This window comes from Genypterus blacodes, unplaced genomic scaffold, assembly GCF_046128005.1.
Source record: "Genypterus blacodes isolate CSIRO-AG114 ecotype Tasmania unplaced genomic scaffold, CSIRO-AGI_Gbla_v1 ptg000214l_1, whole genome shotgun sequence".
In the NCBI taxonomy this organism is placed as follows: Eukaryota; Metazoa; Chordata; class Actinopteri; order Ophidiiformes; family Ophidiidae; genus Genypterus; species Genypterus blacodes.
This window is the reverse complement of record NW_027467013.1, coordinates 847,073-858,678: the sequence shown is the minus strand read 5'-3', so window position 1 is coordinate 858,678 and position 11,606 is coordinate 847,073. Positions and strand designations below refer to the sequence as shown.

Genomic DNA, 11,606 nt, shown 5'->3' with positions numbered 1-11,606 from the left:
CAATTTCATGCGCTTATGGCCAGAAACACTTGAGCAACTTGCCATTCTATCCAAAAGAAATACTGTGATATTAGAGGGAGGGCTGCAATGATTAAATGCTAATGTTTGCATCATTGTTAAAATGCCAAGGTGCTCAAAGCCACAATAGCAGTAGAAAAAACAACATAATTGCCTTTTTAGAAAAACTGAAGATCACAAATCCTGGTTTCTACACGTATCTGCCAAATCAGTACAAGTACAAGGACATTGTAAACTAAACTTCTAATGAAATTATAGTGTTTTCATATGAGATCGATCCAGGAAATATAAAAACGTCTTCACTTCTAAGCTTCTACCTTGAAATTACAATCACTATTAAACTCCACACGGCTCTTCCTAAACATTTCCAGGCCTAGAAAACACATTTGCAGTTTTTATGACCATAGAAACCTGCAAGTGAAAAGAAAAATGGAGGCCCACCCAAGTGCCTTTTGCACCGCTGGATTTTAACAGACTCGGGAACTTTTTTTCTAGAACCTTTTTGGGGAATCCAGGAACATTCTTAGGGATCAGGAACCATTTTGGTACCGACAGAAGGTATTTTACTCAATCTCAGTCCCTCTCACACATTTACTTCACTTACACTTGGAAGTCTCAGAGTGTTAAACGCACTTTTATTGTTTAGGTGTCAAATGAAACAGTGTCACCATTCAGAGAGGGAGTAAAGATTAAATGGTCACATAAAAAAATATAAAATCAACAATGAAAATGGCTACACGGGGAAGAGTCTGGTTTCCCGCGGCAACATGGATGTACAGTTGAGACAGTGTCCAGATCCAGACGTGTGTGTGTGTGTGTGTGTGTGTGTGTGTGTGTGTGTGTGATTGGTTTGCACGTTTCCACAGCCTATATTAATCTCAAACAATTAAAGTCCTTTTTTTTGTTTTCTAGCCATGCATACAGTTGACATTTCCACGTGTTGTTGAGTCAGTGTCTTCAGAGGAGCTGGCACGTTTAATATAAAATATTTACACCACAATTAATTATTTGTTACCGTTCCCGTCACTGTTACTATTCGTTACTATGGGTTTTAAAACTCTGAGCACGTTAAGAATCGGAGTGTGTTGAGAATCGTACGACCGGAGGAGAAAAGAATGCTCACGTCTTTCACCTTAAATGTCACCCATTCCTGAAAACGAAACAGACTTCAGAGGTGTGCTGTGGAGATATTCAAACACTGAAATCGACTCCTTGTCCCGTCAAGAGTGAAGCGGCAAACTCATATTAGTATTCAGCCATTTTTATGTGTCCCAGAGAAAGAAAAACACACACACGATATGCGAACAAGCCTGCTATGCTTACTATCTCCAAAACGAGAAAATAGAAAAAGAAACGACCGCATCGTCAACAACAAAGACCCTGACTCGTCCACCATTTTCTCTCCATTCCTCTTAACGACATCGGAGGAGAAAATGGAGGCGCTGTTAAGTCACCTCTTTGGTTCAGCCCTGTGATGAGTGGAAAGCCCTCTCACCAACCACTAAGACAAAGACATCTGAGAGACACCTTGACAGATCGATCCCCTCGTCGCTTCTTGCAGGTTTTTGTGTTCAGTAGCTAATTGCAACCACATAATGGTAACAAAAACAAATGCATCCCGGTGTTCTGTGCAAATTTTAAGTCGTACAAAAGCAAAATAAAAGAAGAAAACATGTACCGTAGCGGATTGCCACCTAAACAACCTAAATAGTAAAGATCCTGCAGTGTGATTCCTCTACTGCTGATGATTCAAGAAGAGAAAAGCAAAGCATAACAAAAGAGAGTAAGGCCGAGTGCTCCTTTCTTTGTGTCGCTTGTCAATTTCTCTTGCGGCAAATATCTCGCAATCCTCATTCAAACCTACTCATTACTGAAACCTCCTTATTATTCATCGTGTCGCGGCTGATTTTACGCTCCCTATGCGTTTGGCGAGTTTGTCTTTCATTTAATTGGCATGTGTGTGTGCGTGTCTAAGTGTGTATTTCTCTGCTGCGAGACGGAACGACTTCCTCCGAGTAGACTTTTTTCTGGCCCGGCCTGTTTGCTTCTGGAGGCCCAGGGGCTATTGTATATTGCAAGAGGAGCAGCAGGGATCATCCTTGTCCGGCTGAGCGGCGTAGTCCATCTGCCGAACAATCTCGGCAAACAGTTCGTCTACCATGGTTTTGCTCTTGGCCGAAGTCTCCATGAACGGGCAGCCCCACTCCTCGGCCAGGGCCTGGCCTTCGCTGGACGACACCTCCCGCTCGCTTTCCAGGTCCACCTTGTTCCCCACTAGGATCACAGGAACCTTCTCGTACCTGAGGACAGACACAGACCGGTATAGGGAGATCAGAGACGGGTGCACATGCGGTTCACACACACACACCAAAAACCAACACAGAGGAGGAAATCAGTGAGGCCCCTTGAAGGTTTCAAGAGACATTAAACCTTCTGTCCTCATAATCACATTTTCCTTAAATGTGAGAAGCGCTATTGAGGGTATTTACGGTTTTGATAGACGTGTCCAGTTTCTCCAAAACCTCTGAGACAGCTGAAGAACAGGCCACAAGAATTAGAATTCTTTTTATTCCACTCCATGATGGCAGTAGGCCCGGAATGGTCACAAGTTGCCAGGTACCAGAACCACAACACAACACCACAACAAAGAGTGGCAACTGTTGGCGGTGATGGCGGCGCACAGTCAAAAGACGAGTATGAAGAGCGTCCAAAGAGCCGGAATCACTGCACCTCCGGCCTTTCAACTGCTCTTTTTGCCCTGAAAGCTCCGGTCCGTATGAAATGTACCGGATAAAGGAGCAGACTGGTAATTAAAGAGATCTTTGAGTTCAGATCCAATTTTGTTTCCAGGCAGAGTTAAAGAGGTAAATTCTTTCCAGCATGTTGATTTTGGTGATTTATTTTACAGCTACACTGCAGCAGGAGAAGCTGAAAATTGGCCAAGGAAGGAAGCGGCTAGAATCCTTTGAGCTGTGAATCCTTTGCCGTGTTTCTGCTGCGTAAAATGCCACCTTGGTAGCGGAGCGCTTTAGAATAGGTCAGCGGTTAAAATGAACATGTTGCTGCATTAACCTTCTTAAAAAGGGAAAGGCTCTGATCTACTTTTATTCAGGATATTTGCACATCAGTAACAGGAAATTCAGAAGGTCTGCAAGGCGTTTTTGCACATGCACACACATCAGAAGAGATAAAGATTAAAACCATCACTGAGGAAGCAGATCTTGCGTATTTACATCCTTTGGCAAATGACAGGTCGCATTTCTTTTATCTGTAACTGCGTTTGAGGCTCGCAAGGGGGGGAATCTTCCTCTTATTGGAACCATAAACCCAGTTTAAAATGCGGCTGCTTGTGACAGTAAGCAACACAGACAGATCACACAGAGAGTCATGCACTCAGACACCATTTAACATCTTTGCAGTTTTCAAATGCTGCCCACACTCTATTAAATATACACGCTCCTAAATTATTTATAGAAAAAATCATCCTCATCCTTGATTGCTATGGTAACAGATATACAAGGAAATGACTAATGCTCGAGAGATGGAGAGACGGCAAATACAAGAAGAGGCTAAAAGCTGCAGGTTTCACGGTTAAATGAGCTTAAACTGGCAAAGAATGGGAGGTTTGATCTAGTGGAGCACACATTATCCAGAGTGACCTGTAATCTCACATATCCTGTTTGCAGGATCTGCTCACCGCAAGAGAACCACCCGGAATTAAGAGAGGATTTCCAGCGTCTGAGTGCAACAGCGTTCTACAAGCTTGGAGGAAACTGTATGGGAAATTACAGCTTGTGCTCTGAAACTTTGACAGTTAATATGCAGTACCTACATCTAATTATGCATCAGCAAGGCCGTGATTTTCCTGAGAAACTATTCCGAACTGTGGCGGTTCCTGCCTACATCCTAACATTCCTCTCCCACTTTCATTGAAAACCCCTAACCATAGTCCCGGGTGTACAGATTGAAAGGTCAAAATTAGATCTTTTATAGCTGTTCCTATTTAGGGAGAAGCCACAGGGGGCATAGCACTTAGGTGGGGTAACAGCGGTCAACATCTGGGTGTCTCTTTCCAACACCAGGCTATGGCTCAGCACAAAAGTCTCCCAGTCTAATACTTACATAGAGGCCTGTGGCTGTATAGCTGTCTTATAGGGAACACCATGTTGCTTTGTGTGAGGCTCCACGTGACGCAAATGTTCACTTGTAAACAGGCATTTTTCAGAGAAACCACAATTTAACATCTCAGTACGGATTCAAGCACCTACATTTTGAACTAAAAGCACATTAGGATCATTACTAATAATCTATGTAGTTAAATCATTATCACTCTCATCTGACAACCCACCTGCTGCTTAGACCTCCAGATAAAATGGCTGCAATACAAAGAAAAAACCTGTCATCTGGGGCTGAAGGAAACGGTCTAAACATGGTTGTTATAACAGAGGGTGAAACCTGTAATCCCCAGGAGGTGTGAGATGGTTGTTGCCACAGATACCAAGACTCCCATGGCCCTCAGCTCAGGAAAGGTTGGCCAAGGTCCAGGTCTGGACTGGTGACTCGCTACGCTGACTTGCACAGCAATCCTCCATAATTAGTCTATCATCATTTAAATGCATGCCAGAGTCTGACTAAGACCTTAATCAGGCTAAAAGAGCTGAGCCAGGCCGTTATTAGCCCGACTATCTGGCCTCTAAATGAACTTGTAAAAGCATAAATAACTCCATTACTCAGACTTTTTATAGCTTGATGCAGCACCTTTCCTCGTGATAAAGATCTTAGAGGAAACAGATATCGTTTAGATGGGTTTGAAGAATACAGATAGAGGGATACGAGCGTGTCAGGTTCTGTACTACACGCATGAGAAAGCGTTGATTCGAGACGTGGAGATGCCTGAGTGGCCCACGTGTAAACAAGACCACGACTAGGCTCCTTATGATCACAGCTCACGTCTTGGTTCGGTCTATTGTCTTCGATGGACTATTGACCTTAGCCAGACTAAAGTGTGCATTGTAAACGCAGTTAGTGAGGCAAAGAAGCATGACACGTACACAGCAGAGAGGGTTGTCTTGTGACTGTGGTAGTGGTCCTAACTCGTTTGGACCCTTATGTGTAGAGACGCCGACTCTTGATAAAGTTAAAGCACCTAATTTAGCCAATCAGGCAGTAGAGGAGGGAGGGAGGGAAGTGTTGCAGTGCTGTATGCCCTCAGGAGAGAGAGCTCCCTGGTCTAAAGGGCCCGGGCGTCACGAACTGACGCCACATCTTTCAGCAGCCTTCAGCTTGAGGGACTGACAATGCCTCTGCACTGAAACACTCCCCATCCGAGCTCCCCCAGACAAACCTTATCTATAATGCATGACGCATCAAGTGATATAGGCCTCGCTGACAGAAGGTGGGACCCGGTGGTGCAAGGGTCTCTGTACTCCTTTGACTCTAGACGAAAATATGACGCAGGACCTGGTCTGAACTCGTTAAACCCCAATGAGGACAGAACTAAAACGAGTCTCTCCTTGATTCTCTCAAGGTTAGGAAAACTCATTCCATCCTTGCCGACGCTCTTCACAGATGATAGAGAAATATCCAAATGGGGCCGATAAAGGGGTTGTGTACGTGACAGCCAGTGTGCGAGCGAGTCATCCTCCATTCTCCGGGCTCTGTATTGCACCCATTATACGGTACACTACGAGCTCCCTGGGGGTAATTATGCTGTCTGAGGCAAATTGCTCCTCTCGCAAATGACAAGATCGTGAGTCTGCGTTGCAAAGTGTCACTGCATCTGAAATGTGTTCAGACTGTCTCCTCATACAATAGAAATTAAAGCAAGGCAGATGAAGATATGAATACTTCACAGATTCATTCATAAGTGAATATATTATGCTTATCCTGTTACCTTTTCTCCCCCGATCGTTTGAAATGACGCTCGGCACTGACGAGTTTATAGCAGTTTGAAGGCATCAAGTGACACTTAACTTTCTTCCTACTTCATAATTATCCATAATTAACTTATAAGCCTTCAATTCACGACGACTGGCAAAAGTTGAAGCCCGATGACAGTTTGTCACTATCTAGCGAGCGCTTAGTGGCATTATCATCCTTCGCCTTGAAACCCTTGACAGAAATGTGTTGTTCCGAATAGAAAGGTGCCATTTTCAGTGCCGATATACAGTATAAGTGAGTCTCTGAAATCGTCACGTCTGCTTTACAGGGGCGACATCGGTGACACAAGCAGCCACGAGAGGCTATTAGAAATTGAAAAGACAAAAATTCTCCTTAGGGGTCCGGCACACAGAACACCTAAAGAGCCTGAATCAGCATCGTCTTTTTTGCCTACACTTGGAATACAGCTACTGGGGGCTTAAGTGTTTCCCTTACTAACCAGCCGCAAAATGAAGGTGCTGAGGCATCAGCATCAGCAAATACAATAACACTGCAGGACCGAAGTGCTAACAGGAAAATCTAACACCTGTTTCTCCTTCGCTATTCCCTGCGCGGTTAACGGGCTGCTGAAGTGAAGAGTGATGAGGTCGTCGGCAAACACGGGGCCCGGGCCGCGCTGTAATTATGTGCACCCGTGGCCTCCGCGCCGAAGCCTGTCTGAGCCACTAACGGCGCAGCCCGACTGATGCTGACAGAGTTCGGAGCGAGAACGACGCGCGGCAGCACCTCTGACCCGTGAGGACGCCGATGTGGTTACACAAGGGGGCGCCCATGTTTTGGCAGCAAGGAGGGACGGAGAGGTAAAATGAGCAGCGGCAACAGAAAAACATACACGACGGCTGTGTTCCTCTGCCTGTTGGGCTCTGTTGTCGAGACCCGTACCTGCTTAAAATTCCACCTTTGGGTCTCTGATGTTGTGTTCTACTTCGACCTGACTCATCTCCTGCGACATCAGCTCCTTCTCTGCTCCTACTTTGCCCAAACAAGCTACACAAACTTGTTGCATTTCAGCCATGGACAGCTGCTGCAGGTGAAGACAGAACAGGTGAGAGAACTGCAAGAAAGATGCTATCTCCCTGAAAATAGGATCCACCTGAAAATAAAGCTATTTGGACTCCTGATTGTCCTACATGGTTGCACTGAAAATACATTATGAATTAATAAAGGTAGAATTTAAATCACTGAATATTTAATAGGTTATAATAAAAACTAAGGGTGCCACCCTGCAACAACAACAAGGTCCTGTGTGAATGTCAGTGTGTGTGTTGGGCCTGTGGAAGAAGCTCATAGATCATAAATCCTATCAGCTGCTAAAGTAAGAAGGAAACATTTGACTATCAGAGGTTATTTTGACACGTCTGGAGTAAGTTTGGACTTTTCCATTAACTTAAGCCTCAGGAACAGAGCAGATAAGTCAGCTCAGATAACTGCTGTCCAAATATTACCTTAGACTAACACAAAGCTTTCCTTGTATCTTTCTGACAGCACAGCTCAGCTTCATCCATAACGCGTAACGGAGCTTCGTCTCATCTTAAAACGGCTTTTCTTCAACAAAACAACGTTTGTTGCGGGACTAGTAAGGAAAGGTCGACTGCGGTCTGCTGCTGTTGAGTAGGAGGAGGAACGCTTCGTCTCTAAACTCCCACACGCTGAGATTCTACCATTCATCTCTTTTGCAACTATTTACTTTAAAAATAACAAACAGAAATCCTCTTGGGTGAATAAACAAAGAAAATGTTTACTAAGCTAAGCTGTTCAAAGATCTCATAATAAGACTTTCTATCCACACATTGACTTTTGAAACTTTGAATCCGCAGAAATGTGTGTGTGTTCTCAACTATGTGCTGCTGAAAACAAATGGGATGTGATTAGACAGAATAACACGAGGAATCGCACAACATCTGGACTGTGGGCACATGTGTCTGATTTACATATAAACACACACACACACACACACACACACACACACACACACACACACACACACACACACACACACACACACACACACACAGACTTTCCAGACGCTCCACTCATATGGAGGGGAAACACACGCTGACCTCATTCTTTCATCCTGAGCCACAGATTTATATTAATGTTTACCATGAACCTCTGGAAACATCTGAACGCAATTAAGTGGCAAACACTGAAAGCCACACTGAGAAAGAATAAACACACACACACACACATCTTCCAGGTGACACAATTTCAGCGTCTGGGGTGTGAGGACAAAAACAGATACGGCAGTCGCAACAGAGACGGATAGGTAACATTAAACTACTACAGGACTACAGACGGGCAATTATAAAGGTATTATGTGAAATATTGTGTGAAATGTAATCTCCCACATTAGTAAGAAGTTTGATACATCTGCAGTGCTTTAAATAAATGCCCTCACTATTGTTTGGCCAGCTTGATCTCAGTGGAGTCCATTCACTGACACCTACAAGAGTGTGAAAAGTGATGGAGCCACACTGGTACATACGCTCACACACACACACAAACACACATGCGATCAACCAGTGGCACGGATGCCTTTGTCTGGGTAGTCTTGTGTGTGTGTGTGTGTGTGTGTGTGTGCGATGCATTGGTTTGTTGCCTGAGAACACCAACAATAACATGACAGCGCCACCAAACCTCAGCCTCAGCTAACCTCTCTGCCCCATCATGCATCAGCAGCCCACGATTGCCGATGACCTCACACGTGGATCAGCCGCTGTAACGCCGCTCAGACATCAGACGATCTCACGCTTGGCTCATGTCTGGGATCGTGCTGCTCTTTCCAAGCAGCTTAACCATTTAAACTGCTCTGTCCTCTGCAGAATCCCAAGTGTTTAACCACTGGAAGCCGTTTCTGGCTGTGTTTCTGAGCCTGTGTTGCACTGAATCCTGGGTCTCCCTCTGGACAGCTGGAGGGTTTCACAGGGGTTGCAGCAGCATCCAAGCACAGCGGACGTTACAGACACCATCATGACCAGAATGAGGAACTACTTAAGTCCTAAACTAGTCTGTGCAGGACCTCTAAAGAGATCCAGTTAAGTCGGGGAGAGGCTGGATCTGCAGAGGTGGGACATGTCTTCTATTCCAGTTCTTATGGGTGAGACCTGTTACCACAAACTGGGACAAGCATGTGGGTCTGTACTGTACACAATCTCCATCTGAGCAGTTTCTAGAGCCGACCCACAGGCCCTTCTTCACACTCCCGGGCCTGTAGGCCAGCCTGTGTGTGGAGAACAACCCCCCCAACATCCAGACAGAACAATCCAGACACCAACATTAAGTTTTTGAACATGTTTTCTTTTCTTTCATCTCTTTTTTTTACCAACCTTTTCACTCTTATGATCTGATCCCTCATCGGCTTGATGTCTTGGAAGCTTTGCTGGTTGACCAGGCTGTAGACCAGAATGAATCCTTGACCGTTTTTGATGTAAAGGTCCCGCATGGAGGCGAACTGCTCGGTACCGGCAGTGTCAAGGATCTCCAGCACCGAGGGAGAGGAGTCCACCTCGATCTCCTTGCGGTAGAAATCCTCTATGGTGGGGTCGTACTTCTCAATGAACGTCCCGGTGACAAACTGCACAGTGAGGGCGGATTTCCCGACCCCACCGCTCCCCAGGACCACCACTTTGTACTCACGCATCGCTCCCTGGTTTAGTGGATTAAATCGAGAGATCGTGTCGATGGGGAGGGCATCAATCTCCACGCGTCATTGGAAAACAACTCAAATGTCCCGGCGTCAATTACTACATTCGCCACTCTTGTCCCATTTTGAACTGAGGAGGGGAGGGGGGGTCGATGAATCGGTCTCGGTCTGGCCGCTGCTCAGCTACGGCAGAGCACAAAGACTCGGTGCCCAAAGATGGATTTCATTGTAGAAATTCCCCCACGCAGGCCAGCTGACTGACTGACTGACTGACTGACTGACAACCACAGGAGCATCCGAGGACGGAGAGATCCCACAGAAACGTGCACACGGGGGGAGAGGGAGAGGAGGGAGGAAATATCGGCCGAAGACGTGGAGCAAACGTGCGGCTGCTCATCTGCTTTGCTCGCCCCTGTGTGCATCACAAAAATAACAAACTTGCTCCATCGAAGACGCTGGCAAGCCCCCGCGATCAATTACAGGCGAGGATCCTGCGAGCGAGAGGCCGCGGAACAGAACCGGGACCGACCCAAACTAGGTCCAGACTGACATGACACAACTTGAGTCCCTTTGTGTCTTTTTCACCATCGCTGTCATGTCTCCGCTTCTCAGCCGCTCACCGACGCGAACCCCGCCGCCATACTCTCGGGTGGAGACCCACACGGTCACCGCGTAAACCAAGCAGCAGCAAGCAGCAGCAAGTCCCCGCTCGGCTCCCGTACCGAGGCGAGCGAGAGCACGGACCCGCCCTCGTGTAGATTGATGCTCGGAAAGGCCCAATGGCCGCGGCTGCCCTCGCTGCTGCCTGAATGAATGCCACACGGAGGAGGGCCTACATTTCCGTTCATGTGTTAAAATTCCCATCATTCGGTTGCCCCAGTGACATCCAGGGAGCGCTCGTCCAATCACAGCGCCGGCTCCAGGATGTGTATCCAAGAGGAGGTGAAAATGCGCCGGATGCTGTTGCTATGGTAACGCTGCAGCTGGTTGCTCCTGTTTAAAAAATTTGAAAAAGCCGTAAATGAGCTGATTCAACGTGAAAACTTTCAAAACGTCATCTGTTGATTCAGGCTGCAAAACCAAGGCAAATATTTATAATGAAGTTAAACAACAATCACAGTAAAATCACACATAAAAAAAAAAGACAAAGAAAAGTACAATTTGTGGAAAACTTTGTTAATTGAACTTTCCACACAATATGTAATTCAGTCCTTATTGATTACAATCATAAAAACAAATGAAAGAGGGTCAAATAAAAGCAAGCAAACATCTCTGCTCAGGAATATAACTTAAGAATGTATTAAAGTATAATGTTTCCAACAGTAAGATCAATAAAACAGCCAGCGTCATCCCACAACAACACGCTGTGGAGTCAATACCAGGAGTGAAACCAAGCTATGTAGAGATATACACAGCAACAACACAGCAACAACCAACCAAATTATATCAAGCAATAATCAACACAAACATTTAAAAAGTTTGAATTGTTTTTGTGTCATTATAGAAGAAGTATCAACAGAAAAAAAAACAACTAAAGCCATTGAATTACATTTTCTGAAGCAAAACATATGCAACTGTTAAGTCTCACCAGGTGGTGGCGCCCTAACCCTGTTCTCTGGGAGTAACAATGGTAAACAGGAAACAGGGAGAGACTGGTTTGTTCAGTTCAGGAACTATAATGACAATTTACTGCATGGAGTTAAAAGTTAATTCAACAATTAACCCAAACAAGTGATTTTGAAATGATGATATTGATACAAAGTCAGATTTGATGTATATAAGCAGGATTCCAGGCATATTACCAAGTGAGTGTCTACACAACACACAACAATCCCCTGTGATGCAGCTGAGCTAAGTACCAAAACAAAAATCCCACAAATAAGGACCAGCATCTCCTTAGTGTAATACAGCTGGATATGCATTATGGCTCAGTACTCCTGAAAGCTTTTAGTATATTAGATATGTATCAGCTCTTCCTTTAACTAGGAACTGCTTCTGCCAGAAT

At 45.3% G+C, this 11,606-nt stretch overlaps 1 protein-coding gene across 1 annotated transcript; it reads right to left on the bottom strand.

The window, feature by feature from the left end:
• Positions 1-672: 672 nt before the first annotated feature.
• LOC143015737 (ras-related protein Rap-2a) lies at positions 673-9,686 on the bottom strand. The gene is made up of 2 exons (XM_076169793.1): positions 9,285-9,686; positions 673-2,318 (listed from the first exon to the last, which is right to left on the bottom strand). Exons 1-2 carry the CDS (start codon positions 9,596-9,598, stop codon positions 2,081-2,083), a joined length of 552 nt encoding a protein of 183 aa, XP_076025908.1. The 5' UTR covers positions 9,599-9,686; the 3' UTR covers positions 673-2,080.
• Between the last annotated feature and the right edge of the window lie 1,920 nt (positions 9,687-11,606).